Consider the following 25,689-nt stretch of genomic DNA (forward strand, 5'->3'; position numbering starts at 1 on the left):
TTTTTTCGGTAGCTCCGGTGACGTCTCTGTCGTCTGTCTGTCTTTTGACGGGGGTGGGGGAACACAGAAGTAATTACTCAGTGTGGCCTGCCTGTTCGACATTTTGAGAAGTTATTTTCTCGTGTCCGCCGCAAATACAGTGGTCAGCCATCGGTACGCAAAAGCGTATGGAAGCCGTTGAGGGCCAGCGCGTTTGTCTACGTCCAGTACGCATGCGCGCATGCGGACCACTTATGTGCACCCTGTCTATATTTTATGTTGTATTATTTTAGTTCCTATTCCTAACAAAAGGACCACAGTATTGCAAGAGCAAAAGAAATGTTCCCTGACTCAAAGATTGCATCGGTAAGTTAATTTTATCAATGGACCTTTTTAATTTCGTTTACCAAAATATTTTTATGCACTGTAATTTTACTCAAGCCTATAAAAGTGTATGAAAAACGCATAAATATAGCGTCTTGGATTTGTTTCATCCATCCATTTGACAATATTACCAATAAATTCATATTATTTTAAAAATGGAGATTTATTTTTGTTTCATATTGCACGCTATTTAAAACGTAAAATTAGTCACCATTTTGTAAGGGCACACGTCACTATTTGTAAGATTGGCAACGGCCTCGGGTTGACAGGTATGTCATCAGCTACAATATTAACTCATGTTAGATAAGGGATTATAAGGGCTCATAATTATTATGATGTTACTTTTACATTACTCTCTAAAAATGCATTGGCTAATGTTAATTAAGGGACCCCTATTGTAAAGTCCTGCCTAAGTTGTAGTTCTACAGTGTTTTGTGTTGACCAACATGTAATTTAGATGTTTAATCATGCATAAATAGACCGTTAAATGTGAATGAAAATAATACAATCGTTCGATTTCATCCCTGCTGACCGCCAGAGGGCGGTGCTGACCGCACTGCATTTCTTTGAAGAACTACACTTCCCATTATCCTTATCGGCGAAATGGTAACGCTACAATCCCACTGTTGATTCCCCCCCGAATAATGTCAAAATATAGACTGGCTTGTATAAGAGAAACATTTTTATCTTGAAAGGAAAGTTGTAATTTGGGCTGTTTTGATTTTTTCGAACTAGGCGGGCTTTACGGTGTGATAACTAGGCTAGAGACTGTCTATCCCATCATGCAATCCTGACCGGAAATGCAAAAGATAAGCCTAGCCAAGGTGGAATGTATTTTTCTTTGTCTGTTGTTCTTTGGCTTGTTTTTCCTCGATCAGTCACTTATCTAATCCGAAACCTCGACGACGTGTTCAGCATCAGCCACATTACGGATTCAAACATCAGTTTTCGAGTGATACCACTCGTTGAAGATTTGCGACCTACTTTAGCCTAGCTTAGCCTAGCAGACCAACTACTAACAAAGCTGCAAGGCACGTTGTCAAGCGTTTAGAAACCAAGTCAGGAAAATGCCAGCGAGATCGACACCGGCTGCATTTAAGTTCCAGGGGGAACTCTGTGGCGTAAAAGACGAGCCCCAACGTCAGCAACCCTCGACGGTGTGCAAAATAATGCACGCAAAGGTTGTTCTTCAAAGACTAGAAGGTTGGTTCACGTTCGATGATACGTATTGTATATTGTAGATGACGGAAGACCGATCCCGGTGATGAGAATTCATTTTTCATGTCAAAAGTAGTGCTGTCAAGTCATTCGAATTTTTAATCGCATTTTACATAGTTAACTGGTTGTTAACTTGTGTGGGGGGTGCGTGCGTGTGTGTATATATACATATATATTCACTCACCAGCCACTTTATTAGGTACACCATGCTAGTAACGGGTTGGACCCCCTTTTGCCTTCAGAACTGCCTCAATTATTCGTGGCATAGATTCAACATGGTGCTGGAAGCATTCCTCAGAGAGTTTGGTCCATATTGACATGATGGCATCACACGGTGCAGATTTGTCGGCTGCACATCCATGATGCGAATCTCCTGTTCCACCACATCCCAAAGATGCTCTATTGGATTGAGATCTGGTGACTGTGGAGGCCATTTGAGTACAGTGAACTCATTGTCATGTTCAAGAAACCAGTGTGAGATGATTTCACCTTTATGACATGGCGCATTATCCTGCTGAAATTAGCCATCAGAAGTCTGGTACATTGTGGTCATAAAGGGATGGACATGGTCAGCAACATTACTAGGGTTGGGCATTGAACATCGATTGGACCCGGTTCTAACACGCCGATGGTCCTGGAACCGTTCGAATTTTTAGATTTCGGTTCTACATTTCGATGCCCTGACAGCCACTGCCGCCAAGAGAAAAAAAAAACCTGAAGAAGCCACATGAAGGGGGAAAGAAACCGCGAAGAAGATTCCACATGGAGGGCGATAAAAACGTGAAGAAGAAGCAACATATAAGCACGTGTTTTTTCATTGCAAGGTGATTACAACCATGGACACGACGCGGCGACGCTCAAAAGTTTGGCTTAACTTCACCAAAAAAAATGACCAGTCAGCTCAGTGCAACATTTGCAATGTAGCTATATCATACAAAGGTGGCTGCACAACCAATATGATAAAACACCTCAGGCTTCATCGAATACAAGTCACTGAGTGCCGTGTATTTGAGTCACTGAGTGCCGTGTATTTGAGTCACTGCGCCAGCCTTCCTCTAACCAGTCAGAACAAGGTGAGTACAACAATAAATTACATCTGTCTTCTGCTGTAATTGAGGAGGCAGACGAATTTCCTTTTGTTAATGCGGCTGGTCAGCTCAAATATCAAGCTAATGTTGGACCGTTTACTTTTTTTAGACACTCGACCTGACGTTAGCATTAATGCTAACAGTAGCCAGGCAGTTGACCAGACTCCGCAATGTGCTAGTATGTTCACCTTCGCAGCCAGAGGAAAGAGGTCGGTGCAACAAATTGAAGAGTGTCACAGAAAAGTTACAGCATATTTTGTGAAAAGGCTGCATCCCTTTTCAGATGTTGAGTCACCAACCTTTAGGTTAGTTAAGCAATAATTATTGTAGGAGCCTAAATAATGGTTTAGTTAATAATCATGTTAATTGTGATTTGTTTGGTTAACAAAAACAAGCTTGTGACATCATGCTTGACGACGTATACTGAAGGATTTGTGTGCGCAAAGTGCGAACAGAATGCGCTAAGGCATAATAATGAGGAAAAGAGCCACATGTTTTGACCTCTCTATCGATCTTTACAGCGTTATCTTTTAACGTTCAAAGTGGGTAATTTCCACAGTGCGTGTGAGGAAAACTGCATATATATGTGTTACATATATATATATATATATATATATATATATATACATATACAGTTGTAGGTTCCAAATTGTAAAAAGCCCCAGGTCGACCTCTCTTCATCGCTCGTTCTCCTCACATGCACGCTAGAAATTATCTGCGTTGAACGTTAAAACATAAAACATTATAGAGGGAGAGAGAGGTCAAAACATTGTGTGGCTCGCTTCCTCATTATTATGCCTTAGAGCAGGGGTGTCCAAACTTTTCGCAAAGGGGGCCAGATTTGGTGTGGTAAAAATGTGGGGGGCCGACCTTGGCTGATGTCCTTTACGTAGAACAATATATTTAAGCAAAATTTAGCAAGCCATTCAGTGTGTCACATTTGCTTTATAATTTTTTTTAATGAATAATTTCAACAATCTCGCAACTAGCCTTTGCGGCGTTCTCTTCCAACTCTCGGGCTCTTGCGAAATACTACTGCTGTGAAATTAAACTAGCTTCAAGTTGCTTCAATTTCTCGCTGCGTATCTTCCCTGTACTCTTGTCGTACATGTCACGTGTCTTGTTTGGTAGACATCGCCTCACATGGAAATCTTTAAAAACAGCGACTGTCTCTTTCCAAATGAGGCAAGACACAGTTGTTGCATGTTTTAGTGAAGAAATAGTCCAATTTCCACCTATCCTTGAAGCGTCAGCCGTCACAATCAACTTTTTTTAGTTGTCGCCATTTTAGAAAATTGGAGGTAGAGGGTCACACCTAGTAATGTTGCTTAGCCCTTAAATACCTGCAACATGAAGCAATTATCAGAGAATCCCATAATTTGAAAAATAAGGTCCTAATGAAACCTATTTTTCAAATTTGTGAAAAGAAAAGTCAAAATGAATATGTGTAATAAGCGCTCTAATATCTATAACCCATGCTAAATCATGTTTTTTTTTCTCATGGAATCTGCTGATGCATGTGTCGACTTGCATCCATCATTTTTTTTTTTCAAAAAGAAATGTCAAAATTATAAATTAGTCTGAAAATCATGAAATTTTAGGTGTATCAAATGCGATACATTTGGCAATAAAGGGTTAAAGTGCTGCTGCCTTTTAGTGGGTAAATGAGGAGCAGCATTTTGTGTGTAAGCTACTTTATATGCTGGTTGCAGTACTGCTGACCAATTTAGTAAGTCTGTGTGCGGGCCAGATGTTATTGATTTTATGACAGAGGCTGGGGGCCGGATTAAATTTGACCACGGGCCGCATTTGGCCCCCGGGCCGGACTTTGGACATGTCTGCCTTAGAGCATTCTGTTTGCACTTTGCACACACATATCTTTCAGCATACGTCGTCAAGCATGATGTCAAAAGCTTGTTTTATGAAACGAAACAAATCACAATTAACATACGTATACTGCTCACAAAAATTAAAGGCTCATTGAGCAGTGTATAAATGTGTATATACAATATATGTATGTGTGTATGTGAATATATATAAATATATATAAATATGCATTATATATATATATAATGTATTGCTAATCAATAATCCGCCTTGAACAAACGTAACAGTGACATTGTATGTTAATATTTTGCTGGGACATGATGAAAGCTATCAACCCAAAGTACACACCTCCCACCAGGGACTACTTGGCGAATAAATTAATCCCATCTTGGTATGAAGTCGAGAAGGCCAATGTAATTACAGAGCTCGGTGACACTGTATCTGTTGCGCTCACATGTGATGGCTGGGGTAGCATTGCACAGGACCACTACCTTACCATCACAGCACATTATATAGTGGAGGGCAAAATGCAGCAAAAAGTGTTAAAAACAAAAGCTGTGTATAAAGCTCAGACAGGTTGTGTTGTGGCAGAGGAAATGGGGGACATTCTGTCAGAGTTTGGCATTTCTGACAAAATTGTCGCAACCACTGTTGATAATGCTGCCAATATGGACGTGGCTATAAAGCGGCTGCATGTTTTGAAACTGTGCTGCTTTGCCGATATGCTAATTTTCCTGAACAAGAACTGTTTCTGATTTTTTTTTTTCTGTACCCGCTACTCTGCACCAAGTTACCCCATTACCATATAGCATAATGTAGAATTTGTGTTGTTGTATATAATGTGTTGTCCGTGAGCTTTAGAAAAATAAACATTGTTGTGAAAGTATACTCTTGTGGAAAAAAACTTCATCACATTCAAGTTCAAAGACTAATATTTATATACAAGTTAAAAATAGCCCTGTGAGACGTTCATATAATTTTAAAAATCGAGAAGACACAAACACAACTGTGCAATTTAAAAAAAAAAAAAAAAAAAAAAAAAAAAAAAAAAAAAATCTGAATCGAGAATCGTTCGGAACCGGAATGGAAACGTGGAATTAGAATTGGAATCGTTCCATTTCAAACGATGCCCAACCCTAAACAATACTCAGGTAGGCTGTGGCGTTCCAACAATGCTCAATTGGTACCAAGGGGCCCAAAGAGTGCCAAGAAAATATTCCCCACACCATGACACCACCACCAACAGCCTGAACCGTTGATGTAAGGCAGGATGGATCCAAGGTTTCATGTTCCATCCATCCATCCATTATCTTCCGCTTATTCCGGGGTCGGGTCGCGGGGGCAGCAGCTTCAGCAGGGAAGCCCAGACTTCCCTCTCCCCAGCCACTTCAGCCAGCTCCTCCGGCGGGATTCCAAGGCGTTCCCAGGCCAGCCGAGCGACATAGTCTCTCCAGCGTGTCCTGGGTCGACCCCGGGGCCTCCCGCCGGTGGGACATGCCCGGAACACCTCTCCAGGGAGGCGTCCAGGAGGCATTCGAACCAGATGCCCGAGCCACCTCAACTGGCTCCTCTCAACGCGGAGGAGTAGCGGCTCGACACCAAGCCCCTCCCAGATGACCGAGCTTCTCACCCGAGGTTTCATGTTGTTGACGCTAAATTCTGACCCTACCATCCGAATGTCGCAGCAGAAATCGAGACTCATCAGACTAGGCAACGTTTCTCCAATCTTCTATTGTCCAATTTCGATGAGCTTGTGCAAATTGTAGCCTCAGTTTCCTGTTCTTAGCTGAAAGGAGTGGCACCCGGCGTGGTCTTCTGCTGCTATAGCCCATCTGCTCAAAGTTCGACGTACTGTGCGTTCAGAGATGCTCTTCTGCCTACCTTGGTTATAACGGGTGGTTATTTGAGTCACTGTTACCTTTCTATAAACTTGAACAAGTCTGGCCAGTCTCCTCTTACCTCTGGCATCAACAAGGCATTTCCGCCCACAGAACTGCCGCTCACTGGATATTTTTTCTTTTTCGGCCCATTCTCTGTAAACCCTATAGATGGTTGTGCGTGAAAGTCCCAGTAGATCAGCAGTTTCTGAAATACTCAGACCAGCCCTTCTGGCATCAACAACCATGCCAGGTTCAAAGTCACTCAAATCACCTTTCTTCCCCATACTGATGCTCGGTTTGAACTGCAGGAGATTGTCTGAAAGCATGTCTACATGCCTGAATGCACTGACTTGCCGCCATGTGATTGACTGATTAGAAATTAAGTGTCAACGAGCAGTTGGACAAGTGTACCTAATAAAGTGGCCGGTGAGTGTGGGAGAACAAGTATTTGATACACTGCCGATTTTGCTGGTTTTCCCACTTGCAAGCCATGTAGAGGTCTCTAATTTGTATCATAAGTTCTCTTCAACTGTGAGGGACGGAATCTAATACAAAAATCCAGAAAATCACATTGTATAATTTTTAAATAATAAATTTGTATTTAACTGCATGAAATAAGTGTTTGATACATTTACATTACCAACTAGTAACTATTTCGGCTCTTAGTTCTTTTTTAAGAACCCCTCCTGTTCTCCACTCATTACCGGAAGTAACTGCACCTGTTTGAACTTGTTACCTGTATAAAAGACAACTGTTCACATGCTCAAACAAACAAACAAACAAACTCCAACCTCTCCACAATGGCCAAGACCAAAGAGCTGTGTAAAGACATCAGGGATAAAATAATAGACCTGCACAAGGCTGGGATGGGCTACAGGAAAATAAGCAAGCAGCTTGGTGAGAAGGTAACAACTGATGGAGCGATTATTAGAAAATGGAAGAAGTTCAAGTTGACGGTCAATCTGCCTCGTTCTGGGGCTTCATGCAAGATCTCACCTCGTGGGGCAACACTGATCATTAGAAGGGTAAGGGATCAGCCCAGAGCTACACAGCAGGACCTGGTCAATGACCTGAAGAGAGCTGGAACCACAGTCTTGGAGAAAACCATCGGAAACACATTACGCCGTCATGGATTAAAATCCTACAGCGCACGCAAGGTCCCGCTGCTGAAGCCAGTGCATGTCCAGACACGTCTGAAGTTTGCCACTGACCATCTGGATGATCCAGAGGAGCAATGGGAGAAGGTCATGTGGTTGGATGAGACCAAAATGGAACTTTTTGGTCTAAACTCGGCTCGTCGTGTTTGGAGGAAAAAGAAGGATGAGTACAACCCCAAGAACACCATCCCAACCGTGAAACATGGAGGAGGAAACATCATTTTTTGGGGCTGCATCTCTGTCAAGGGTACAGGACGACTGCACCGTATTGAGGGGAGGATGGATGGGGGTATGTATCTTGGCTGACAACCTCCTTCCTTCAGTGAGAGCCCTGAAGATGGGTCGTGGCTGGGCCTTCCAGCATGACAACGACCCAAAGCACACAGCCAAGGCAACTAAAGAGTGGTTCCGTAAAGAAGCATCTTAAGGTCCTGCAGTGGCCTAGCCAGTCACCAGATCTGAACCCGATAGAAAATCTATGGAGGGAGCTGAAAGTCCGTGTTACCCGGCAGCAGCCCCAAAACCTGAAGGCTCTGGAGAAGATCTGCATGGAGGAGTGTGCCAAAATCTCTGCTGCTGTGTGTGCAAACCTTGTCAAGGACTACAGGAAACGTTTGGTATCTGTAATAGCAAACAAAGGTTTCTGTACCAAATATTTAGTTTGATTTTTGTGATGTATCAAATACATATTTCATGCAATTAAATGTGAATTTATTATTTAAAAATCATACGTGATTTTCTGTTTTTTTTTTTGTATTAGATTCCGTCCCTCACAGTTGAAGAGAACTTATGATACAAATTACAGACCTCTATATGCTTTGCAAGTGGGAAAACCAGCAAAATCGGCAGTGTATCAAATACTTGTTCTACCTACTGTATGTATGTATGTATATATATATATATATATATATACATACAGTGGGGAGAACAAGTATTTGATACACTCACAATGGGAAAACCCATTGGCAGTTTATCAAATACTTGTTCTCCCCACTGTATATATATAATATAGATTAGCCTATGTATATTGATCCCCCCTTTCCCATGACATCACTTTTTGCTGTTAACGGGAAAAAAAAACAACGCAAAAAAAGTCACCGTTGTACCGAAATCTGCGATCCGTAAGAATCTGTGACGAAGGAGGGCGATGTTGCAGACGGCAACGACGATGAGTAAACGAAGAAGGCCTCTTATGCTAACGGCGTAAACTGCCATTTGCTACGTAAATGAGGCTATATGCTCGCTACAAGTTGCCCAGGATTATTTTCCCTTTCACGGAATAAACGTCATAATATTTAATCATGACGTTGTCATTAAGAAAATGTCTGCTTCAAAAAATCACATATAAATTATGAATTTTTGACATTTCGAAAATTTCTGCTTGAATAGTTTAGTTACTTTTGATATTGTGAAATAGTGAGCTGCAATAAATTGCTATTATTCTTCCTGACGTAACTGTGTAAATATCCTATTCAATGAATTATATTTATTGTATGACTTTTGACGTTGTGAAACTGTGCTCTAATAAATTACATTACCGAATTGTATTTTTGAGATTATGAAATTATACGCACTTATAAATTACTTTCATTCTATGAATTGATGACTCTTCCTTACTCACTCACTCACTCACTCACTCACGCATACAATTTTTATTGTATAAGGACAATTATATAAATATAAATGTGGTAGTTAGTGTGTGATTTCGCTATTTCCTAGCCCATCGAACGCTATTCCGTACTTATTTGACATCCTCTTATTGTCTTTTGAACGCATATTTCCTCAAAACGACCTCCAGATACTCTATTTTTATTGTCACGTTTTCTCATAGGTGCAGATGTGACTGTAGGAAATTGTGATACCTCTCTATTGTGTCTAAGAACAATCAAGTCACTCTTAAAGCTCTTTGCTGATCTTCTGACACCATCCCTACTCCCCCCTACCAAAACTCCTCTCAACTGGACCCTCAGAGTCTGTACATTTCATCATCGCACATTCCGATAGGTGCAGATGTGGCTGTTGGAAATTGTGATCCTCCCCGTACTGTAGGTGGCGCCGTAACACTGACCCTTGCGAAAGCCGATTAACCCAATTTTCAGGGGGTCTAATTGAGAGGAGATGGAGTATGGGTTGGGGTCAGAAAATCAGCAATGAGCCATTGCGGTGACTTGGGCAAGAACATAAGGAAAATACAGCGAGATCAATCACTGACCATGGCATATACATAGGCCTGTCGCGATAACAAATTTTAGTGTGCGATACGCGATATTATTGCGCCCCCCCCCCCCAAATTTTTTTTAACCAATTTACAATAACACATTGCGAATACAGTATATAATAATAGATCAAGTACACCCATTTAAACACGATAAATATTTACTCTTAAATTCAAATATACTTTTTAAGAAATCACAACTGAAAACAATAGACCCTGCTTCTTAAGTAAAAAACAACAGTATTGATACCGCACAGAAACACAGAATAAATAAAATGTGTTTTAAAAAAAAAATGCACTTAATAACTTAAGCATTTAGGAAAATGAAAACTTTTCCCGTCATAGCTTCTGCAATGGTGTTCCATAGGGATGCAACGATACAGTTAAGTCATGGTTCGGTACGAATTTTGATACGGGGGACACGATTTTCGATCCGATTCAATACATTTAATGCTCTGTAAAAAAGCAAAAAAACAAAAACAAAAAAAAAACATTTTCTGCTTCTTTTTTTCTTTTTCTGCTAACGAGCAAAAATTAAATTGCCATCATATAAACATGCATTTTAGCACATAATATTCACGTGCTTACTTCTTACTGATATGAAAAAAAATTGTATAAAAGTGCTGAGAACAATCTTTACTGTTTGTAAAGTGAGGCAGGGCACACCGTTGATTGCTACAGCTCTCTTAGCAGCTAGGTTTACTACATGAGCAAGACATCCTATTTATGGTCCGAATCCATCTGTGTCACGTACTGAATTAACAATATTTGCAACATTATCTATAGTCACTGGTATGGATTGATTTGGCCTTCTTAACCTCATGTGACAAATGACCGTTTAGAATTCATCGATGTAGTATATGGACTACATGTCCCATAATCACTCTGGGCTCACGTAGCCAATGGCATGGGACGTAGCACATCTAGTTTGCCTTTTCATGATATCTAGTGTGTGCGCGCAACCGCGCATTAAAAAAGTTAGCAAGCGCCGCTGAAGTCACGTCTGCTCATTACCACACAACACCAGCATATGACCGCTTTCATAAACAGGACGAGTTTGAAGCACAGCGCTCTTAATTTCATTCAGCTTTTCGTTGTCAAAGTGAGGTTATTCGTTGCAGCCAAGTCGGTAACAATGTTTTGGCGGACTTCGTTGTAAATATCCAGCGTTGTTCCGAAAAATAGCCGCCCCGCGTGAAATGTCACTCCTGACGGGAGCGCCCACACGTCAACAACACCGGCACGCCATAGGTGGTCCACAGTCACTCCTGAGCACTGACGCGGCCGGTGTAGGTTGCGCCTACACCTGTACCTACACCGGTATACGTTGAACAATAGGATATAATGGGAACGATTGGCTCCGGCGCCAGTTTTTGCCGGACCTGGAACAAAGATGCATTTTGCGCAGTTGGTAACGAACTTTTAACAGCACGACTGCCGCACGCGCGCACGCGCAGCGGAAAAATTACCGCCTTCATTTTTATATATCGCGCGATAAATGGAATTATTACATATTGCGACAGGCTTACATATACATTTATGTCATTGCTCTTATATGTTTAAAATTGTGAATGGATGTGTGTGTAAGGAAGTCATAAAAGAATAAAAGTGTAAATACGACAATTCCATAATATCACAAATACAATACAGTACCTAATTTAGAAAAGCGCACATTTTCACAACGTCAAAAGCCAAACATTTTATGTAATTTATTTAATGGTATATTTACACAATAACCTCATCATGATAAAGAATAATAGCAATTTTTTACAGTGGGCTATTTCACAATGTCCAAAATTCACAGGAAACATGTTTTTTTTTTTTTTTTTTTTTTAAGCAGACATTTTCTTAATAACGATGTCATGATCCAATGTCATGACGTTTATACCGTGAAAGGGAAAATAAGCCTCGGTAACTTGTAGCAAGCCTCGTTCACGTAGCAAATGGCAGGTTACGCCGTTCACGTAAGTGGTCTTCTTCAATTCCTTTTCGTCATTGCTGTCAGCCTTGCTGTTGGAAATGTTGTCATGTTAAATTATCCAAATTAAAAATGCTGAATTAGAATGTATCTTATAAATCTAGAAAAAACAGGCATCTCATTTGCAAGACATGGCGGCTTTTATTATGGTGTGGCGGTGACTTCTTTGCCTGACGTTGGGCTGGTATGGGTGTGCAAACACCCCTGTAATGGACGCCAATCACTAGAGGGCGACATGCGCAATGCACTAGTCGGATTAGTAATTTGTTTCAACTTTTATTTCAATTTGTATTCAATATTTTTTCATTTATTTCAGTATTGATTTTTTTTTTCATTCTTCCTCTCTCGTTCCCCTTTTAACTGCATGAAATAATTTTATCTGTCATTGCAGGGTTCCCGCGGGTTATTAAAAGTATTAAATTAGCTGTTCTAAGTCTGGAATTTTTTCACCGTGGTCTTAATTTTCAAAAACAACTCACTGCAACCTAAATTATATCTGTGACAATTTTTTTTTTTTTTTTTTTTTTTAAATCCATATCGAAGATGACGCATAGAATTTTTACGATGCACTGCACTCCAAATCGAAATGCAACTCGTGCGTGCCAAACCACCACAACCGGTAAAATGAAGAATCCATCCACCTCTGCATCGGGAATGCCTCTGTTTGTCGGTGGAACGAAAACCCTGCAGGCAGAAGTATTGTGGATTCTGAACACCAAAAACAGACCACCATTCCTATACTTCAAATGAGTCCTTTGGTGATCTGTTTCGGACATTACGTCATCTTTGGTCGGCATCGGCTGTCACAATGTTGGTCATATTGGGTTTTGTTCCAGAGGGAGCGTTTCCAATGTAGTAACTGTCTTTTTTAACGAATTTTCAGTTGACAGAAAAAAGCCTGCACATTTTCTTAAGGTTTAAATAGTCTACATATTTTTATGATCATTATAAATTCATTTACACAATGAAATAAGGCTGGAAAAGTTTGTTAAACATAGTATTGGTCAAATCGTGTTTTTTTTTTTCCAGAGGGAGCATTCCCGACTTCGTAACTGCAGCCAATTTAAGCTCATCAAGACTTTAAGATAGAGGTAAAATCGGGCCTAAAAATTCCAGCCCGACCCGAACTGGTCCGCGGGTATTAAAGCCCGACCCGCATTTTGTGTGATAACATTTGTGACGATGTCTGCATAAAAGCCTGTCTTTTATAACGAATTCTCAGTTGGCAGAAAAAAAACGCACATTTTCTTAATGTTTAAATAGACTGCATATTTTTATGACCATTATAAATTTATTTACACAACGAAATAACGCTGGAGAAGTTTGTTGAATCTAAATAAACAGATGCGGTTTTGCGGACTCGCAGAGGGGAAAATTAAAAAGGGCGTATAGGCACGCTCTGGCTCTGCAATGACCATACAGTGCCTTCTTTTTTTATCCAAATTATTTATTTTATAACAAGTATTCCTTAGTTTATCATTCATACATGTTAATATATAGTTATTTCAAAAAGTTAGCGAGAAAGAACCCTGGCCCGGCCCGACGTAATAGTTGACATTTTAATTTTGGTCATGTTTTCAGTTTAATTTAGCTGTTTCCAGCTTGCTATGTTTATCATTGCGGTGTTTGTTTACCGCTTTTCCTCTTACTGCAAAGAGGGAGGAAGTTACCTCGGCCGCCGCTATGATATTTAAGTCATGAGCCATCTGCTGTGACCCGGGAATTTAACGCCCGCTTTCATGCACACTGCTTCTCATGTCAGTCGACACGGGAAATTGTTTTCACACACAACTGCTGCACGGTTAAGTCCTGCGATATTCCCGTTGTTTTGGAGTATGTGATAGGGGCTCAAGTTACATCCGCATACTTTAGGTTGCAGTTCATGGGTCATGCGAAGGCAGTGGACCTGCTTAAACATTTCGGTTTGCCTTTCGAATGAATGTGAATTTCGCCGTTTTAACTCGAGAGTTAGCCATGTTCACTAGGGTCTTGGCAGGTGCACTGGCGGCTAGCCTGTTCCAGAAGATGGCTGGTCTGAGTCCTGTCCTCCTCCTCTTTTTGTCCATAATTATTGTGTGCGTGTGTGTGTCTAAAACAATTCTGACAGACTTTATAATGTTACTTTAAATGTGTTTAATTATATCTTCAATATATGTGCATTCTTTTGTCAAACACACTTAGTAATTGAGGTTAATTTTGATGTTCAGTGCTTTATTTATTTAATATGATTCAATATGATCTAAATAATGGGTGCGAGAAAAGTATTAATTTTCAGTTGAAATGGCATTAAAAAAGGTCTTAAAAGTCTTGAATTTAGATTTATCAATCCTGGGGGGACCCTGTCATTGGCTCATCAAACTCGATGGAAGCGGTTTGAGTTTATCAGGTTTGAACAAGTTTGGAAATGATGCTGAGGGTCCGAATTTTTCTAATAAATCCCGAGAGAGCTCGTGCAGAACCTCAGCAATCACTGTCTCAGCAATCACTGCCATTTAGTGAAGGTAAAATAAAAAATAAAAAATTTTTTATGCAGTATAGGGGAACAAGAGTGCAAGATTCTTGCACTTTTGTTCTTATTCTTGCAGCAAGAATGAAATAGAAAGTGAAATAAATATACATGTTGGAATAAATAAATACGGAAATAAATAAAATGGAAATAAATGAATAAAACCTGAATATATCAATAAAAATTGAAATAAATACATAAATATTGGAATTAAAAACTAAATATTGTCATAGAAGCATTTTAATGACACACTGAATCAAGGCGTCAAGTCACGCATGAGAGGAAAAAAACGCTAGCACCTCTGTGTTTACAGTGAAATAAAAGGAGTTCATCACAAATTGTTGCGACATGTTTTGGTCTTAAATTATATTTTTAAGGTCTTAAAAAGCATTCAATTTGACTTTTTAAAATGGTGCAATAACCTTGATACAGATTTATTCATCAATTAGTTGTTGCAGCCTTGGGCTCAATGAGTTGAGAACCCTCTTCAGATTTACAGTGCCTTGCAAAAGTATTCAGCCCCCTTGAATCTTGCAACCTTTCGCCACATTTCAGGCTTCAAACATAAAGATATGAAATTTAATGGTTTTGTCAAGAATCAACAACAAGTGGGACACAATCGTGAAGTGGAACAACATTTATTGGATAATTTAAACTTTTTTAACAAATAAAAAACTGAAAAGTGGGGCGTGCAATATTATTCGGCCCCTTTACTTTCAGTGCAGCAAACTCACTCCAGAAGTTCAGTGAGGATCATTGTTGTCCTAAATGACCGATGATGATAAATAGAATCCACCTGTGTGTAATCAAGTCTCCGTATAAATGCACCTGCTCTGTGATAGTCTCAGGGTTCTGTTTAAAGTGCAGAGAGCATTATGAAAACCAAGGAACACACCAGGCCGGTCCGAGATACTGTTGTGGAGAAGTTCAAAGCCGGATTTGGATACAAAAAGATTTCCCAAGCTTTAAACATCTCAAGGAGCACTGTGCAAGCCATCATATTGAAATGGAAGGAGCATCAGACCACTGCAAATCTACCAAGACCCGGCCGTCCTTCCAAACTTTCTTTTCAAACAAGGAGATAACTGATCAGAGATGCAGCCAAGAGGCCAATGATAACTCTGGATGAACTGCAGAGATCTACAGCTGAGGTGTCCATAGGACAACAATCAGTCGTACACTGCACAAATCTGGCCTTTATGGAAGAGTGGCAAGAAGGAAGCCATTTCTCAAAGATATCCATAAAAAGTCTCATTTAAAGTTTGCCACAAGCCACCCGGGAGACACAACAAACATGTGGAAGAAGGTGCTCTGGTCAGATGAAACCAAAATTGAACTTTTTGGCCACAATGCAAAACGATATGTTTGGCGTAAAAGCAGCACAGCTCATCACCCTGAACACACCATCCCCACTGTCAAACATGGTGGTGGCAGCATCATGGTTTGGGCCTGCTTTTCTTCAGCAGGGACAGGGAAGATGGTTAAAATTGACGGGAAGATGGATGCAGCCAAATACAGGAACATTCTGGAAGAAAACCTGTTGGTATCTGCACAAGACCTGAGACTGGGACGGAGATTTATCTTCCAACAGGACAATGATCCAAAACATAAAGCCAAATCTACAATGGAATGGTTTAAAAATAAACGTATCCAGGTGTTAGAATGGCCAAGTCAAAGTCCAGACCTGAATCCAATCGAGAATCTGTGGAAAGAGCTGAAGACTACTGTTCACAAACACTCTCCATCCAACCTCACTGAGCTCGAGCTGTTTTGCAAGGAAGAATGGGCAAGAATGTCAGTCTCTCGATGTGCAAAACTGATAGAAACATACCCCAAGCGACTTGCAGCTGTAATTGGAGCAAAAGGTGGCGCTACAAAGTATTTACGCAAGGGGGCCGAATAATATTGCACGCCCCACTTTTCAGTTTTTTATTTGTTAAAAAAGTTTAAATTATCCACTAAATTTTGTTCCACTTCACGACTTCACAACTCAACTTGTTGTTGATTCTTGACAAAAAATTAAAATTTTATATCTTTATGTTTGAAGTCCGAAATGTGGCGAAAGGTTGCAAGGTTCAAGGGGGCCGAATACTTTTGCAAGGCACTGTATTTTCACTTTCCGTGGATTAAATTCAAAATGGAAACGGTGTCGAATCTGAAGTTTTGCAAAGTTTAGGCATTCATTTCAGAACGGAAAAGCCATTCATTTGCTGATTTGGCCCGTGTGTTTGTGGTCTTGCAGATCTATATGTCAGCCAAGCCCATCGTCTTGAGCACCAGGAGTCTGCATGCGTCAAGGGGGATGAGGAAGAATTCCCATACATCAAAGAGGAGAAAGAGTCGCCCAACATCAAGGAGGAAGAGTCCGTTCACATTAAAGGTCATCCCCAAGAATTGTTTTTTTCTTTGAATTTAGATTTATCAATCCTGGGTGGACCCTGTAATAGGGATGTGACAGTTAAAGATGTGTGAAATTTCTGATTCTTAGATTATTTGCGATTCGGCCGCTAAAGATTCGAGAATGATTTACAAACATCCAAATTCAGGTTATTTAAATATGCTAAGTAAAGCGGAACTAAAACACAGTAGGCGCGGTCTTCAGGACGCAATAAGGATCGAACTGAGAGTAAACATCCACCAAAACTCATGCCGCTAGATAATAAAACACAGACACCCGCTACAAACAATGCCCAGTTGCTACAAACTTTGCCCACGTTGCTACAAATTACACCCGCATAATGCTACGTTAGATATCACATTTATATAGAACTAGATGCGATACGACAGACTTGGTGGCGTTAGTAAACAGTTGCCATCTTAAAGCTTAGACTTCTCAGTAAGGCTCTGTTGTAGCGAACCTAATTAACTTTTTATCTAAAATACTCCTAAATCGGCAAAATCTTGAATCTATCTTTAAATGATGAAACAGTTTTAAAACTTTCACTTGTCGAAAGTAGACAGAAAGGAACTAATGCAATAACGGGAGCAATTTTAACAACTTTAACTGTTAATTGACAACATTAAATTAATTGAATGTAGTTTAAAGCTGCTGATACAGAATGGGGACTTGAGTATTTTGTTTACTGTTTTTAACAATTAACTTGATACTTAAATAGTTAAGCCTGAGAGGATTTTTGTACTATTTTTGTAACTAATGTACGAAACAACAAAAGCAGCTAATAGCTGGGCTGCGGGGAGGCGTTGTGCATGAATAATCGATTTATAATAGAATCGTATTCTTTGAATCGTAATCGAATCATGAGGTGCCCAAAGATTCCCACCTCTAGTGAAAATATATCAAAATGGCGATATATTGTGATACTTTGTAGCCCAAAAGGTTATCGATATGCTCTCACCAAGAATCGAAATATCGTTTTGATGATGATGAAGCTTTTTTATTTCAAGCATGCACAAAGAAACAGAAATACAATATAACTCAGAATAATTATTTGCGCTCGACAGGGAGTGGGAAGAAGGTAAAACTCATTTAATCCCACCCCTGATCTCATCGTCCAGCAGTCCTATTTTGTGGGATACTCCTGTCCTTTGACTTTAAGTCCAGCCAATGAAGAGACAGGAAGGAAAGAAAAAACAAGAAGGCGAAAACAACTAAACCTATAGACAACCAACTAGACCAACAGGGTTGGCTCATGAATAATAATTCTCAATATATATAAACCAATTTTCCAAGAACAGCATCAAAATTGTCTGTAAAAGTCATTACATTGTGACCAGACCATTATATAACAATTTAATTTTGGGATATTTTGACAGTGCTTGAAGTGTTTGTCTATTTTTTCTTTTATAGTATTGATCAGGGTCCTGGGCTGGAATTCCTGCAACCAATATTTACACACACAAAAAAAAAACAAAAAAAACTTTAGACGTTTCCTGAACGAAATATGGGCGACGCCATCTTGGACAGTGTCTGCCTCGAACTTTGGGTTTATAAAAAAAAAAAAAAACATAAGTTGCGGCTGAAGTTGGCAAAGTGTTGATGAAGTTAAAACTGAGAAATCAAGTCAGGAACCAACGGAATCTCCAAAAATGGATTCTGCACGACGTAGATGGGACGTTGATGAGATTGGATGATTGTTCTTATCACTTCGTTGATCATTCATGGACAAACTTATGACAAAAATTATAACATTGGACACCCAATTTTAGGTCTCATCTCAATGCAAAACAATGTCTCTTGTGTTTCAAAATGAACTGACATGTATTTTTTGACTTTTACTTTTTGATGAATATTTTTTTTAAACCCTGCAATGCACTGAATCCACGTAATGTGAACCGCAAAGTCGTGAGGGATCACTGTTCTCATCTTCAGGTTTTGCACAAAGAAAAGACTGGCCGATGAAACGGTGGTGGTCCATAAAATATATCAGTGCTTTTCTTGTGTCTTGCAGGTTTTAGAAAATATCTTGGTGCTGAACCAGAATCTCCTGGTGTGAAAGAGGATGTTGAGCTCCCCCAAATCAAAGAGGAGCCAAAGACCTGTCAACAGAAGCAACTTTCAATCAAAAAGGAGGAGGAGGAGCTGCCATATGGTAAAGAGGAGGAGGAGGAGCATATCACCAGGTGGACTGGTGATCCCTTGAAGAGTGAAGATGGTCTGAGTGAGGCCAGCAGAGGAGCGGAGCCTCCAAGCGGCAGCAGCTCAACAGAAGGATTGCAAGCAGACATTTTCATCGCTACATCAGACACAAATGCCACTGCGTCACACTCACCTTACAATGATGATGGTCATAAGACATCTCACGGTGACGGCAAACTCTGCAAATGCTCTCAGTTTGGGAAAACCTTTGCTAATAAGTATAACTGTCGAATGCATACGAGGAGCCACACTGATGAAAAGCCTTTTTCCTGCCCAGTTTGTGATAAAAGATTTAGTTACCAGACCGCCTTAAAAAACCACACAAGAACCCACACTGGCGAAAAACCTTTTTCCTGCTCAGTTTGTGATAAAAGATTTAGTTTCAAGACCGCCTTAAAAAACCACACAAGAACCCACACTGGCGAAAAACCTTTTTCCTGCTCAGTTTGTGGTCAAAGATTCAGTCAGAAGAGCACCTTAAAAAAACACACAAGAACCCACACTGGTGAAAAACCTTTTTCCTGCTCAGTTTGTGTTCAAGGATTCTCTCAAAAGCAAAGCCTACAAAGTCACGAAAGAACCCACACTGGCGACAAACCTTTTTCCTGCTCAGTTTGTTGTCGAGGTTTCGCTCGAAAGGAACACTTAAACGAACACACGAGAACCCACACTGGCGAAAAACCTTTTTCCTGCCCATTTTGTGATAAAAGATTTAGTTACAAGACCGCCTTAATAAACCACACAAGAACCCACACTGGCGAAAAACCTTTTTCCTGCTCAGTGTGTGATAAAAGATTTAGTTACAAGACCACCTTAATAAACCACACAAGAACCCACACTGGCGAAAAACCTTTTTCCTGCTCAGTTTGTGGTCAAGGATTCTCTCAAAAGCAACGCCTACAAAGTCACACAAGAACCCACACTGGCGAAAAACCTTTTTCCTGCTCAGTTTGTGATAAAAGATTTAGTTACAAGACTGCCTTAAAAACACACACAAGAACCCACTCTGGTGAAAAACCTTTTTCCTGCTCAGTTTGTGGTCAAGGATTCTCTCAAAAGCAAAGCCTACAAAGTCACGAAAGAACCCACACTGGCGACAAACCTTTTTCCTGCTCAGTTTGTTGTCGAGGTTTCGCTCGAAAGGAACACTTAAACGAACACACGAGAACCCACACTGGCGAAAAACCTTTTTCCTGCCCATTTTGTAATAAAAGATTTAGTTACAAGAGCGGCTTAATAAAGCACACAAGAACCCACACTGGCGACAAACCTTTTCCCTGCCCAGTTTGTGATAAAAGATTTAGTTACAAGACCGCCTTAAAAAAACACACAAGAACCCACACTGGGGACAAACCTTTTTCCTGCTCAGTTTGTTGTCAAGGTTTCGCTGCAAAGATAAACTTACAAAAACACATAAGAACCCACACTGGCGAAAAACCTTTAGGTTAGGCTAGGGTTGGGGGGTTACATTCGTATTCGTGGTACACTTTATTTTTGTTATTGCATTTCTGTTAGGACTTTGCCGTTTTGTGTTTTACCTTTTCTGGCCATCAACGTCTTTCCCTTGGTTCTCTCGCCGACTGGCATCATTTATATCACAGGTCTCAAATCGATTGCAGAAAGGGCCAAGTGGGTGCTGGATTTTGTTCCAACCGATACCGTGCAGAGAGTTTAACCAATGAACTTCCTACTGAAACAAGCAGCACCCAACATAGTTTAACTGATTACACATGAAAAAGATCTGATTGGTGAAAAGGTGTCCTCTTCATTGGTTGGAAAGCAAACCTGCACCCACTTGGCCCTTTCTGGAATCGGTTTGACACCTGTGATTTATATCATAATCTCCTATTCAAACTGCACTTTTCACATTTAATATTTGAAACTGCAGACCCCAAATTCCAAAAATTCTAAATCATTCATAGATATTGTCATTAAATAAATATGGAAATTTAGAATACATTGTTCAATATTGTAAAAATAATTAAAAGAAAAAAAAAAACTGGCTCACAATTTTTGATGTGTGGGGGTTAATGTAAATATACACACACACACACACACACACACACACACACACACATATATATATATATATATATATATATATATTTCAATTACCGTATTTTTCGGACTACAAGTCGCTCCTAAGTATAAGTCGATCCAGCCATAAAATGCCCAACGAAGAGAAGAAAAACATATACAAGTCGCACCGGAGTATAAGTCGAATTTTTGGGGGAGATTTACTTGATAAAATCCAACACATAGAACAGACATGTCATCTTGAAAGGCAATTTAATATAAAAATACAATAGAGAACAACATGCTAAATAAATGTACAGTGTATGATCAACGAAATGTGAATATACTACGTTCTACGTTAAGGCTCGGTCGTGGCTATACAGCGAACTCCCAAAAGACAATGCTGGACGTCCGTATAATTTGCTGAATTAATTTGGTCCTCGATAGAAAACAGGTTCGCATCAACTTAAATAAATGACAATTAGGTACTATTAGTAATAAGTAACAGGTTAGCATGCGTTCGCTATCATTAGCACATCGTTCAAACAACCACACAACTGGCTCTAAGTGTCCGATCGCGGGTGGAAAACACACAACAACAACAGAAAAGATGATACACGCAGGCGTTGCCTCTGTAGAGATGATTTAAAAGCATAAACAATGAAAGTAGGTTCGCAGCCGTCTATTCTCTCTAGCTAACTCGCCCACTCAACTCACTCAGAGCTACGTAGCTGTCCGTCTTCTTCTGGCGTGTCACGTAAACAAGCGCGAGTGCGCCCTCACGTGGGCGTGAAAGCGCCACAAACTAAATGCATCCATTTCAAGATAAAAAAGTCAATAATACAATTGAACATACTCAGCCAAAGGCAGAACACGAACGTGGCCATAGCTATAAAGTTATTTAGATAACTATAGCATAAGAACATGCTAACAACTTTACAAAACCATCAGTGTCACTGCAAAACACCAAAATAACATGTGAAATTATATCATAATGTGTTAATAATTCCACACATAAGTCGCTCCTGAGTATAAGTCGCACCCCCAGCCAAAATATGAAAAAAAACGCGACTCCGAAAAATACGGTACTATTACTACTCGTGATTGACAGAGTATGAGGGCCAAATAAAGAAAAATGAAAAAGAAAAAAGGACTAAAACAGTAAAGTGGTGTTCTTACGACAAGAATTGTTTTCTTTTTAGCAAGTCAAGTTTTGTTTTGTTTTTTTAATTTTTTTTTTATAAATTGCAGATTATATACATTTTGTGTTGAAAACCACATGGCGCCTACAGGTACTCCGTGGCCTTGAACACAGTAAAGTGAATCACCTTATCGGCGCCCATGAGGGGGAAAAGGAAAAATGGTACCGTAGGCACATCTAACTGTTTGCATTACTCGAACACACGTAATATAATCAATCAGGGAATAGTATCATTTCTCATATTCACTGTAGGACTGCACTACTCTAACACACCTAATGTGAAATAGATAGCACACTATAGTTTAAAGAAACAGAATAGATACACAACGCCATCTTATCACAGAAGCCCAAAACGTGTGCGCCACAAGCAAGATTGACGCACCAAACTCTGGCAATCAGTCCTCCCGACAAACGAACAAGGGCAAAGACCAGCGCGCTTTGTCCTAAAACAAATAGTGCCAGCCCGGATAACAAAGTTGATAGCAGGCGCTTTTGACGTCAAGACCAGCGCCGGTCGCTGTGGCAACCACATCCCATCCACGCACGAACCTAAGCAGCCCGAAACCGGCCAGAGAGGGATGATCCCAAAGCAACGCCTGGACACACCTTCGGCCGGCCCACGGACATAAAAAACACAGGACACTGAGATAAGACAGATTTTGCTGCTCGGAAACATGTAGCCTTGTTTTGGATCCAGAATTGTACCTCCGTCGTCTATTTTTGCCTTGTTTTTGACCATTGTCGACGAATAAATTGTCAACCTGTTTTCGGTGAGTGTTCTTCAAACTTCTGAAACATGGAGTCAGCACAAAGGGTTAAAATAAGAAAACGCGCAAAGTTCTGCCTTCCCGGTTGGCGCGCGCGGAGGCAGCATCGGCAGAGCGGCACTTTGTTCGGCTGTCACTGTTTCTGTGCGCCTTGGCCGGGGGGGGCGAATTTCAACAGGTCGCATTGAATAAGGCGCTATTGGAATGGAAAAGTTCACTGTTGCCATGTTTTTTTTTTTTTTTTTTTTTTTTAAAGAAATTCTACACAAACATTCTCGTGTGTGTTGGATCCATATTATATACCCTACCCACCGACGTCACAAAACCACGTGCTCGCTGTATGGTTCCGCCCACTGTCCGTCATTTTGTCTCTGTATTAGCATTGGTTTCAATTGATCGAGGAATTTAAAATGCATTTCATGGAAGACCCGGTGCTTTCTGATGCCGTAAACTCACTGGATGTGTTGCATAAAAGGCGTTATGTGGAAAAGCTTCGTTCTATACAGTCGCCAGATCCATATTTGATCCCTAAATCGATGATTTTTGACCGGCTGCCTTCGCCGTCTCTGCCTGACCCTGATATTTACAACTATCTTGTCCACACAAAATCAGCCTATTCTCACGAAAGTTTGAAAAACTTTAAGAGCTTGGAGGCTTATAAATGCTACGTTGCTGGTTGGGTGAAACAGGTCCTCGTACACGAAAATTCGGCAGGAATCTTGTGCTCGGAAGGTGAGTTACGAAATTTTCAATTCAAAATCTTTTGTTCTTGCTAACATCCACTGTCAAGTCTAATGTATTTCATGTCATTTGTCAATGGAGCTAGGGCTTTTAATGTTTATATGGTTTAGCGATAGCACTCTCACTACATACATACGTGTATGTTGTCGGCGATTAGCCTAGCAATGATCTTAATTGTGGTTGTCAGCCCAAAACCCTCTAAATATATATTAAATGCATCTTACCAGATATAAAATGACTACTACATAATCTGTGGTAATCGTTTGGAGCCCAGTTTTTTCGTCGAATTGCAGCAGCCCATCTCGCTCTCTCCTCTCCGTGTCTCTCGGAATCCGGTAGAACTTCAAGTCTCTCCGTCTATCTTCTCTGTTATTGCAACTGACCGCCACACACGCCTTCACCATTTTGATTATTAATGTTAACGAGCAGAAAAACACGCCGTAAATAGGAGGAATGTACGTAGCCGTAACAGGTCAACACGATGTGTTGACGGACAAGTGGGCGGCACCAGTCAGGAGAGCGGAGTTGTGACGTCACGTGGGTAGGGTCTATACGGCTTGCCGTTTCATTACTAAGTGGCATTATTTATATACTCTCCCTTTCAAACTACAGTTTTCTCATTTAATATTAGGAACAGCAGACCCCAGATTCCAAAAATTAGAAATCATTCAAAACTCTATCATGGAATTGATATGGAAAATTCGAATATATGTATTGTTCAATATTGCAAAAATACTGATTATAAAAAAATCAATTCTGGCTCTCAAATGATTAATTTGTGAGTGGACAAATGTTACCATGGCGCAAAAAAGAATTTTCGCTTTACAAAAACAGTGAAATTTTCTAATATTCAATTGGAGGTCGAAAATGAACATGATTATGATGACAGTTCTATAATCGTGCCCAGTAGGGAAAAGTTAATTGAGGATCTAGACTGTGGAGTCCAGAAAGGAAATCTATCATTGGTGACTTCAAATAGGTAGGATATGTTTTGTTTTATGTTTGTTTTGTTTTATATGATTTATTTCCAATACCAGAACACTAGGTTAATTAGAACGCTGTCTTTATAGTAGCCTATTTGTATCACGTAAACTATGCGGCATGCGTGTATACTGCCACGTATAGAGAAAGTGCGCGAGCATGACAAATTTTGACCAATTTTTGGATGGGAAAAAACTAAAACGGATCTTCAGCATCCCCTGCTGTGAGCGACTTCCAACGCCCCTGTTCCAGCCCCTGCCGATGAAAATCTCTTGACTCTGTTTCAAAGTGCTTGCACCTCAGCACTTGTTTATTTTTGATCATAATTAATACCTTGTTGTTATTCAGTCCACTACATTTAAATTTTAAACTAATATTCAGAGGTGGGTAGAGTAGCCAAAAATTTTAATCAAGTAAAAGTAGCGTTTCTTCTAAATAATATTACTTTAAGTAAAAGTAGTCATCCAAAAATGTACTCAAGTAAAAAAAATATTCGTTGAAAATACTTAATAAGAAACATAGTTAGAAACTGTTCACAATGTCAGATTAAAAAAATAATAATATTAACTTCATCTACATGAACTTATCATTCTAAGTATAGTATGGCATGTTACAATGGAGTATGAGGGCCTAATAAGGAAAAAAGGTGTTTGGGAGAAAATGTTTTGGTTTATAATTTTTGTTAAAAAACTAATCTCTAATACATAAACACACACATTTTTGTGTGTTTTAACTTTAGAGACTAAATTTATGTTGAAAATGTTGTTTGTTCATAACATGATCACCATCTGACACCTTGCTTGCTCCAAGGGTCACTTTGAATAAGGCGCTATTGGAACGGAAAAGTTCACTGTTGACAGAGGAGGCGTTACCATGGCGCTAAAACAATTTTATACTATACAAATACAGTGAATTTCTCTCAAATTCAATTGAAGGTTGAAAACGAAGATGATTATGATGATAGTTCTATGATAGTTCACTCGTTCACCTCCCTGGTTCACAGAGGAGCTGAGATCAGTAAAAAGGACTAGCCGAGTCCTGGAGCGGGCCTATGTTACGTCGGGGCTGTTGGCGCATAAATTGGCCTACCGGAAACATCAATGGAAATATGCCAAAGAATTCTCCAAGGCCAGGTTAGCACACTCCTCCAACAT

General features: G+C 40.0%; 1 protein-coding gene across 1 annotated transcript; it reads left to right on the forward strand.

Moving 5' to 3' along the window:
* Positions 1-1,114: 1,114 nt before the first annotated feature.
* Positions 1,115-22,988, forward strand: LOC130927895 (gastrula zinc finger protein XlCGF26.1-like). Its single transcript, XM_057854003.1, has 3 exons — positions 1,115-1,566; positions 16,475-16,612; positions 18,642-22,988. Exons 1-3 carry the CDS (start codon positions 1,431-1,433, stop codon positions 20,276-20,278), a joined length of 1,911 nt encoding a protein of 636 aa, XP_057709986.1. The 5' UTR covers positions 1,115-1,430; the 3' UTR covers positions 20,279-22,988.
* The last annotated feature ends 2,701 nt before the right edge of the window (positions 22,989-25,689 follow it).

Source organism: Corythoichthys intestinalis, chromosome 13 (assembly GCF_030265065.1).
Source record: "Corythoichthys intestinalis isolate RoL2023-P3 chromosome 13, ASM3026506v1, whole genome shotgun sequence".
Lineage (NCBI taxonomy): Eukaryota > Metazoa > Chordata > Actinopteri > Syngnathiformes > Syngnathidae > Corythoichthys > Corythoichthys intestinalis.

Excerpts from the sequence above, each read along its gene's own strand:
- LOC130927895 (XM_057854003.1), top strand. The coding sequence starts at position 1,431 with ATGCCAGCGAGATCGACACCGGCTGCATTTAAGTTCCAGGGGGAACTC. Across the intron at positions 1,567-16,474 it reads TGTTCTTCAAAGACTAGAAG|ATCTATATGTCAGCCAAGCC; the intron begins GTTGGTTCACGT and ends GTGGTCTTGCAG. Across the intron at positions 16,613-18,641 it reads AGAGTCCGTTCACATTAAAG|GTTTTAGAAAATATCTTGGT; the intron begins GTCATCCCCAAG and ends TGTGTCTTGCAG.